Below are 10,000 nucleotides of genomic sequence, written 5' to 3'. Positions count from 1 at the left end.
AAGTGGACCATGTTTCTTGCCATGATCCAAAGTGCTAGCCCTCATCTGGAGAAAGTTCTCTTGAGCTTTTTCTTGAGAGAGAATTTCCTGACAGCGGGCAGGACCAGAGTGGCAGTCGACGAACACACACTTAGACTCCCGAAGGTGTGCCTCCTGTCGGGTACGTCGCTCTCAGAGGTAACACTTTCTCCCTGCGACCGGAGCGACGAGGCAAGGCGCGACTCGGGAATCTCCAGACCGAAACGGGCTTGGGACGAGAGCGATTTGGATGGCGAAATTATGTGCCATTGTTGGTATTCTGGGTAGTTTTCTGCACGTCTCTCCTCCTCACACTCCGAGGGCGAGCGTGGAAATCTCCCCTCGGGTACCTGGAGGCCGTGGGGTCTGCTAATTGTGTAGACTTGGTCGCTTGGACGCAAAGGAAGGGTCTTCACCGGTGTTAACGGCTCCACCTTCCGACATAGAATGAAGCAGAGGAACTGGTAGTACGCGCAACGGTACTTTTCGAAACAAACGACGTATATGAAGTTGTTGATGCAATACTGCAGGAAGTAGATGCAGTACAGCACTATGCCGAGTTCTGGTACTGTTTCGCGTAAAGTGGCGTCGTCTTTGATGAAGATGACGTTATAAAAGCAGATGGGAATGACGCATACGAGGAACACGATTAAAAGACGAACGATAACACTGGTGGTTCGACTGCGACGAAGCTGAGCCTGCTGGAATGCGTGCGACCTGGGGGTGAGATAGAGACTTTATTACAGAATGTGTGACGTTTTGTAAAAGTTAAGCTAAATGCATTAGACAAAATCATATTAAAACAAATTAGAGTATGAAATTAAGTAAACTAGATATTATTACAAAACAGTTAAAGAATAATGTAAAAATGTATATAAGTAGAAAAAAAAATCCATTTATATACATCAACTCAGACAAAATCATTAAGAAAAACAAACAAACAAAAAAAGATAGACCTTACCCCATAACCGAAAGAATACGCTTTGTTGTTTGAGTAGACCTGGACCAAGATGAAATTGTTTCCAATGAAAATGAGAATGCAGGGAATAGCAGTCTCCATAGTGAAAAACAAGATGCGTGGATTGACTCCGTTCGTGCTGTTTATGAAATCACACTTGAGGGTCATGTTGTTGTAACCAAAATTCCCGTACACCTATTTCGAAGAGAAGAAGTATCGATATAAAAAGCTTTAGGAAAATAGCAAAACAATGATAAGAGAATATTTTATTTTTGTCAAAAGTCACTTATCTATTACGAATTATGTATATACTAAATATTCATTAAATCTAAAGAATTCATCTTTCATTTATCTATCGTGTTGATCAATTTAACCACAATATTTATTCATTTATCCTTCCTAAACATTGATTCATCCATCCACTTACCCCGAGGTATGTTGGCATTTGCAGTGCAATGCCAAGCATCCAAATGATTATGCAATAAATTAAGGTTTTCCAGCACGTAAACCACTTGCTCGGACGTCTGCTGTTGTGGCGAAACTTGTAGATACAAATACACCTACGGGAGAGAAAGAAACGAAATAGATATAGAAATTGGGGAGAGAGAGAGTGAGAGAGAGAGAGAGAGAGAGAGAGAGAGAGAGAGAGAGAGAGAGAGAGAGGAGGGGGGGGGGGACGGAGGGAAGGAGGGAGGAGGACTTACATGTTATATAATACTTCTAATCTCACCTCTCTATAAACTGATTCATTTAATTAGTTCATTGACATATATTACTCATTTACCCAATCGTATTCATTCATTCATTTATTCACCCAACCATATATCAATCCTTGATTTATTTGCCATACTGCTAAGCTTACCTCTCTAAGGCCATAAGACCCAAAGTCATCCATTCCGAGAAAGCATTGGTGTATCTGAGAAAAGCTGAGGAACTGCAGGCACTCATATCACTCTCCCAAGGCACTGTAGGGATCCCTGAGATGTTACCCTTCGTTTTAGAAGAAAAAAAAAAAAAAGAAATACGGCAGGTTTAGTAAACGTCGCTTTGGAATGAAGAAGAAAAAAAAAAAAAGATACACATGCATTTTAATTTTGGTTATGGATTATTGTAGTGTTCAGGATTGGTAAAAACAATTTGCACTGGTGGCTTTTAAATCTTTAATTAGGGACATATTTCTAAATACTAAACTTTGCCTCAGTCGTAATATTATGAAGGTGAATTTACTAATGTAACCTAATATTCATTTTAACTGTAATATCATGTCTTAAATTTGATGAGGTGAACTCCTGTACCTGAATCTACACTTAGTTCAAATCATAAGGCCACGGAATGATAATGATAACTCACCCTTAACTTATATATAGTGTAATAAGTAATGAACATAAAGGGAAGGTTGACGGCCGAGTAGAGAAAATCTGCGAGTGCCAGGTTAATGATGAGCACAGTGTCAGGTGTCATGTTGATGCACCTGTGGAATACATAAAAAGTTATGTCAACTTGTGTTGAAATTGCGAGAGGCCTAACAACATACATACGTACACACACACACACACACACACACACACACACACACACACACACACACACACACACACACACACACACACACACATATTAACATGCATACCTGTCTATTTGATATATATGCAGGTATCTATCTAGATTGATAGGTATGCATTTATTTCTTTGGGTATGCATGCCAATATAAACTATCTCTGTTATAAGTATATGCACATGCGCATCTCGCATATTAACTTAAGCCAGTCGGCACGGATGTCAAGAAAACATGCCACTTCCACTGTAATATAATTTAATTTATTGTATTTACACATAGATGGCTCTACAGGTACTTAGTCACCAAGATATTTGCCTTACCTATCTCACCTGTTTACCCTTTGCCAAGCTTTATGGAAAGTTTCTTTTTGTATTATTTCATTGTCTGTAATGTTCCCAAAAATTGAATAACACTTTAATAACCATAATATCAACAATAATGATAATAACAGTATCAATCTCAATAGCATTAGAAAGAAAATAACACATTTTCCTGCAATTTCAAGGAATAAGGAAATCAGCATCGGTCACAAGGTCCTACTGATAGACTCCTTGCTGGCTGAGCACATGTGGAGCCATCTGTATGTAACAAATTCAAAAAAAAAAAAACACAGGAGACAGTACATACATCCGTGGTCATTGGGTCAATTTTAACACACAGACCGTATGTACTGAGGTAGGATATTTTTCTACGGAGTTTGCACGCATGTTTTACTATGAGGAATCGTACACGAAAAATTATAATCATGATGATTTATAGTTTAAGAAAACCATAAATAGGTTTTGTGACATATAGCTACTTGTTTAGTCCTAAAGCTTTTTGTTATATGATTGTCTAATTCACACTAATCTATGTTGTCTAATACACACATGCAAGCGTATCTGTTCCAATAGATCGATAGGAAAATATTGATAGATCAATAGATTTGGATATAGATAGGATAACGTGTGTGTGTGAGATAGAGAAAAAAAAAAAAATTCCGCTTACACAAAGAGTGTATGAGAAGTAGAAGAGAAATACATTGCTAAACTTTTTTCCCATTTTCCCTCCTTCAACTTTGTCTCTCCTCCCGTTTTCTATAGTATTAAACCCCAGGCTCACCTAAGTCGAACAGGCATGCAGAACTGGTGCGCGAGGGTGACGAGCGTGAGCAGGTTTCCGAGGGACCCAATAACCATCACTGTTAATGTCACAATCATGGCCAGTACGAGGGACCACGTCTGCACTTCGCCTGTATTAGTGTGGCCACTGGTCGTGCCGTTTGTGTCCGTGAATTGGCTCTCTGCTTGTGTCGCGAGGCCTTCCATGGTGTTTGTTTGGGTGTGTAGGCTGGGGATCACTCGTAGGACACGTAACGAGGTCAGGGACGAGGTCACCTCTCCCCGCTTTTCTCACATGTGGTCTTGCCTCCTCTCCCCGTTTTCTTTCACCGACGCGTTGCTGTTATTTCGTCATATCAAAAGGAGCTGACTTTCCGTGATCAGATTGAAGGGGAAGCGCCCTGCGAACTGACTTCTGGCAGAGGGCTTCGTCGCGCGCGCCATGCAACTCTTTTCGCCCTATCTTATCGTCTTATCGGCGCCTTGAAGTTAAGCTGTGGCGGTCGCTGTGAAAGAGGGTCATTATGTCAGTAAATCAGATGAAATAAAAGTGGTTGCACATGTTATTAGCAAGGGGGTACACGATAAATAAAGACGATATGCTCTATTTCTCATGGCAAATCAAGTCGACATTTGAGAATCCTTAAATGACACGATGCATTTGATTCATAAGTGATAATTGTATCTACGGCCTTGAAATGAAAGTAATTGACACTCGTGGATTTCTGAGGAAAAAGACAATCACAGACAGAAAAGATAAAGAATACGAGGAATTTCATTCTGGATTTATTATCTTCATAGCAGTGGCGAGTTGTCAAAATGAAAGTTAAAAAGGAAAGGAAATAAGGATTTAAAGCTGATGTAATGTTTTCTTCGGGTTTCTATCCGGTTCTCAATTTTTATTCTGTTTCTTTGTCTCTATAATTATTTAGCTGTCTTGCTCTATATCCAATTTTTGTTTTTTTGTTTTCTGTCAAATATTTCTGTTATTCTAGATTTCTTTCTTTCTCTTTCTTGTACTCTCATGCTTACTTCTTTCCTTATTCCCTATGCCTTTTCCTTTCTTTCTCTCTCACTCTTTCTCTCCCTCCTTTCCTATATTTATCCCTTTTACTGTGTGTGTTTATCTGTATCTCACTCTCTCTTCCTCACTCCCTACCTCCCTCTCTCTCTCTCTTTCTCTCCTCCCCTCTTCTCTCTCTCTCTCTCTCTCTCCCTCCCTCCCTCTCTCTTGCACTCCTCCCCCCTTCTCTCTCTCTCTCTCTCTCTCTCTCTCGCCCTCCCTCTCTCTTTCTCTCCTCCTCCCTTCTCTCTCTCTCTCTCTCCCTCCCTCCCTCCCTCTCTCTTTCTCTCCTCCCCCCCCCCCCCCTCTCTCTCTCTCCCTCCCTCCCTCTCTCTTGCACTCCTCCCCCCTTCTCTCTCTCTCTCTCTCTCTCTCTCTCTCTCTCTCTCTCTCTCCCTCCCTCTCTCTTTCTCTCCTCCTCCCCTTCTCTCTCTCTCTCTCTCCCTCCCTCCCTCCCTCTCTCTTTCTCTCCTCCCCCCCCCCTCTCTCTCTCTCCCTCGCTCCCTCTCTCTGACTCTGTGTGGTGCAGCGGTAGCGTTCTCGTCTAGCAATCTTGCTGACCTGCGTTCGAATCCCTCGCCGCCAGTGGATGGTAACCCCGGCCATTCCTTGCACACAGGGGATAGTTTAGAAGCAAAATGACAGTATGTCACACCAAGAATATCCATTGTTACAAATGGAATCAGAACTAAACTAACTAAACTAAACTCTTTCTCTCCTCCCCCTTCTCCCTCTCTCTCTCTCTCTCTCTCTCTCTCTCTCTCTCTCTCTCTCTCTCTCTCTCTCTCTCTCTCTCTCTCTCCCTCTCTCTTTCTCTCCTCCCCCCTTCTCTCTCTTTCTCTCTCCCTCCCTCTCTCTTTCTCTCCTCCCCCCTTCTCTCTCTCTCTCTCTCTCTCTCTCCCTCCCTCCCTCTCTCTTGCTCTCCTCCCCCCTTCTCTCTCTCTCTCCCTCCCTCCCTCCTTCTCTCTTTCTCTCCTCCCCCCTTCTCTCTCTTTCTCTCTTCCTCCCTCCCTCTCTCTTGCTCTCCTCCCTCCTTCTCTCTCTCTCTCTCTCTCTCCCTCCCTCCCTCTCTCTTTCTCTCCTCCCCCCTTTTCTCTCTCTCTCTCTCCCTCCCTCCCTCCCTCCCTCTCTCTCTCTCTCTCTCTCCCTCCCTCTCTCTTTCTCTCCTTCCCCCTTCTCTCTCTCTCTCTCTCTCTCTCTCTCTCTCTCTCTCTCTCTCTCTCTCTCTCTCTCTCTCTCTCTCCCTCCCTCTCCCCCCCCCTTCTCTCTCTCTCTCTCTCCCTCCCTCTCTCTTCCCCCCCCCTTCTCTCTCTCTCTCCCTCTCTCTTTCTCTCCTCCCCCCTTCTCTCTCTCTCTCCCTCCCTCCCTCTCTCTTTCTCTCCTTCCCCCTTCTCTCTCTCTCTATTTCTCTCTCTCTCTCTCTCTCTCTCTCTCTCTCTCTCTCTCTCTCTCTCTCTCTCTCTCTCTTCTCTCTCTCTCCCGCCACCCCATTTGATCTGTCTTCCCTCGCTCCCTTTGTGTTAGTGTGTCTCCCACTCACAGATACCGTATCACAAGGGTCTGGCAGATTAACATACGTTTTCAAACATGTTCTTGTGTCGTACTTCCGGTAGCCTTGTGAAAAGCCTCATGGCTCGTTATCTTATCTATAGCACATCTTGTCAGCAAAGTTACAACCTATAGTGATTCATAAAAGAATGAAAGAAATAGAGTTCTTTGTGAAGGGCATTTTAGTTTTGTGAAGAAATCGTTCAATTGATGTCTGCTGTTAATCATTTCGTTTTCTATAGAGATTTAATCAATATTATGATGATTGAATTGATATTATCATCATTGATTGTTGCTGTTGCTGTTATCATTATTATTATCATTGCTGTAGGTCTTGTTATCTTAATTATCATTATTATCATTAATAATGATAATAAATAATAATATTAATACCATTATTATTATTACTATTACTATCATTAAAACTACTGCTGCTACTATTTCTGTAATCATCATTATAATTATTGCATTTATCCTTGTAGTTTCATGTTTAGTTATCTATTCATTTCTTATCATATATATATATATATATATATATATATATATTTTTTTTTTTTTATTACAAAGTTCTCTCTGGTATTAATATCGAAAATGAAATTATGATTATGTATAATTCTTTAGACAGCAACCAACCATAAACATTTTTTTTCTATCTCTTTTATGCGTTCGCAATAGCAGTATACCTTCTCAAATTGGAATTATTATTGATGGGTATTTAATCTATATGTCATACTTTTGATATTATAAAACTTTGTGAAATCATATTACATTCCGTAAATTGGTCGGAATTGGTCATGTGCACTGGAAAGAAAGATATTTTAGAGATTTCGGATCTGCTTACCTACGAAAACAAAATTTGCATAATTGTAGACCTCCATTTCCCCAGTTCTAAAATAGCTGTTCAGGAAATAGTTTCATTATTCCATGTTAAGTTATTCTTTTGCATAATTATGAACAATATCCCAGGCATTAGCAACCTATAACATGACAAGAACGAAAAAAAAAAAGTATTATCGGTGTGTTTCATATTTCTCAAATCTTGTCTTCAAACACACACACACTTACACAAACAAATACATGTATATCGAACGGTAGGTAGATATGCACAGACATTGTGTATGCGTGTATGAGAGAGGAAAGGCAATTTTACTTTGAATTTAGAAGATATTAGCTCTTCTCTTCCTACAACAGCTCTTGTATGTGGTGCTACCTACCTATCTTCCAAACGCTCGAGTCACAAAGAAGTTACGTTGATCTTATTGAACACATCTACGTACTAAGGCCTAGCGTGTCTCTCCTCTCCGTTTCCTCTCAGTTGTGGCCTTGCCTCTTCTCTCCGTTTTCTTTTTCTATAAGTGCTGCCCTCTTTTTTCTCTCTCCGTTTTCTTTCCCTTACGCGTTACTGGTTTGTTTTGTTTTCTTTCTTTTTTTCTTTTTTCGTCAGATCAAAAGGAGCTGACTTCCCTTGATCAGACTTCTGGCAAAGGGCTCCGTCGATCCCGCCATGTGAACCTTATCATCTTAGAGGCGCCTTGAAGCTAAGCTGTGGCGCTCGCTGTGAAAGAGAGGGTGATACTGTCAGTAAATCAGATTGAATAAGTGTATTTGTACCTGTTAGTTGAAAAAAAGTATACAATAATTTAAGAGGATATGATATTATTTTCAGGAAGTCGACATTTGGCAATCATATATCAGGAGGAATTATTTTATGAATAAATTGATAAAAGAAAGACTTAAAATGTATGGACTTAGGATAAAAGGAAAACTACAGACAAGAAGGATCAAAATAAGATGAGTTTGATTAATTTAAAACAAAAGCTAAAAGGGAAAGAAAAAAATGGAATAATCAGCAGTTTGTTTGTTTTTTTTTTCTTAAGAATTATGATTTTCCATCGTTTTCTTTCCGTGTTTTTTTTTTTTTTTTTTTTGCTCTCTCTTTTCTCTTTAGCAATCTGTTTCTCTTTCTCTAATTAATTAGCTCTATCTCCTCCTTTTTCCCTCTCGATCTTTCCCTTATTCTGTCTCTCCCTCTCTATCCTCTTTCTTCCTCTCCTCTCGTCTCCCATTCTTCCTTCTTTATCCCACTTTCCCCTTAAGAGAATAAACATCATGTCTATACTTAACACAATTATGTTGCATTAGTAAACATTTTTTCGCCCGGGTTCCGTACTACAGCCAGCCATGTCATAACCAGTAGGTATGCAAATATTATAATAAGTCCGATGACTCGTTATGTTATCAATAGTTCATCTTGTCAGCAAAGATCCAATCTGTCATGATTTGTGAAAGAGTGAAAGATCCAATAGATTTCTTCCAAATTAAAGAGGCCTCGGGAATGATTTTGCTCTTTGTCAAAGCCGTTTTTTATATGTATTTTTGTCTTTCTTTTTTTTTTTCTTTTTTGTGTGTGAAGAAAACATTAAGTTGATGTCTATTTTTAATCATTTCGTTGTCTTTAGTAAGGACTCGATAAATATTATGATGATTTATTTGATATTATCATCATTGTTTTTGCTTTTGTTTTGATCACTGTTGGTGTTCTTGTTGTTGTCATTATTATCATTATTATTATTATCGTTGATAATAATAATAATAATATTAATGATAATAATAAAAATAATAACAATGATTATAATAATAATAATAATGATAATAATAATAATAAACATAATAATAATGATAATAATAATAATGATAATAATGATAATAGTAATATAAATAATGATAATAAATATTATCGATATTATAATTATCATTATCACTATTATTAACAGTACTACTGTTACTACTTCCCTTTTCATTTTCATTATCACTTTTATCATTAGTATGATTATTGCACTTATCTTTGTAATTATCACGTTTATTAATCTCTTCCTTTTTTATTGAAATAAATATTCTTCGATTCGCTTATCTGTTTTATTCGTTCATATTAACGTTATTTCTTCTGACCTTAGTATTATTGTTAATGGGTATTTATTCTATAAGTTTTACTTTTGATATCCTTACACTACACACACACATATACACACACATGCAAACACGCAACTCATTATTTAAAGACATCACTGGCTATATGCTTTATATTTTCCCTTTTTTTTTAGATTTCAGATTCGGTTACCTATAATAAAAAGAAAGGAAGAAAAGAAAAAGAGAAGAGAAGAGGAGAAAAGAAAAGAAAAGAAAAGAAAAATATATATATATATATATGTGTGTGTGTGTGTGTGTGTGTGTGTGTGTGTGTGTGTGTGTGTGTGTGTGTGTGTGTGTGTGTGTGTGTGTGTGTGTGTGTGTGTGTGTGTAATTCTGGAAGCCTTCCAGTTCAATAGTCTCGCTAACCAGTGCCGATCGATTATTTTGCATAATCATAACGAAGAAAATTGCAGGTGTCAAGTATATGGAATTATCAACAATACCATATATAATTAATATTTCTGAATTTCTCTAAGTTCATGTCTGATCCTCTGTAAATAATAATAAGAAAGGGAAAAGGAAGATAAACTGATATAAAAGAATGAAGAATAAAAAATAAGATAAATAAATAAATAACATAGATTTAAAAAAAAAAAAATGAAAAGAAAAAATTAATGCTAGATCATGGGAAAAATATCAAGTGACAAAGTGCTTATATCATGTATCTTAACTATTACCACGAGACACCAAATACTTGAAAAGGATATTTAAAGTTTAGATGGAAAAATAACCGAGACGGTTTAACAGAAACTCAACACATAACATTAATTAACCATCACCTACAC

At 38.3% G+C, this 10,000-nt stretch overlaps 1 protein-coding gene across 5 annotated transcripts in view; it reads right to left on the bottom strand.

Moving 5' to 3' along the window:
- Positions 1-10,000, bottom strand: part of LOC125026705 (G-protein coupled receptor moody-like) — a 25,783-nt gene that overhangs the window by 369 nt on the left and 15,414 nt on the right. For 2 of the 5 annotated variants that reach the window (XM_047615343.1, XM_047615342.1), the window contains exons 2-7: positions 3,636-4,140; positions 2,333-2,447; positions 1,839-1,966; positions 1,404-1,536; positions 980-1,171; positions 1-735 (exon numbers count right to left, since the gene is read on the bottom strand). The exon at positions 1-735 is cut by the window's left edge and continues 369 nt beyond it. In XM_047615343.1, the coding sequence (XP_047471299.1) occupies positions 628-735; positions 980-1,171; positions 1,404-1,536; positions 1,839-1,966; positions 2,333-2,447; positions 3,636-3,841 (882 nt within the window). In that variant the 5' untranslated portion in view covers positions 3,842-4,140 and the 3' untranslated portion in view covers positions 1-627. Of the gene's footprint in view, positions 736-979; positions 1,172-1,403; positions 1,537-1,838; positions 1,967-2,332; positions 2,448-3,635; positions 4,141-7,086; positions 7,143-7,459; positions 7,801-10,000 lie in introns of all 5 variants that reach the window. The other 3 variants (XM_047615340.1, XM_047615339.1, XM_047615341.1) reach the window with 3 other exon arrangements.

Source organism: Penaeus chinensis, chromosome 6, assembly GCF_019202785.1.
Source record: "Penaeus chinensis breed Huanghai No. 1 chromosome 6, ASM1920278v2, whole genome shotgun sequence".
Classification (NCBI taxonomy): domain Eukaryota; kingdom Metazoa; phylum Arthropoda; class Malacostraca; order Decapoda; family Penaeidae; genus Penaeus; species Penaeus chinensis.
This window is presented reverse-complemented; position numbering and strand designations above follow the sequence as displayed.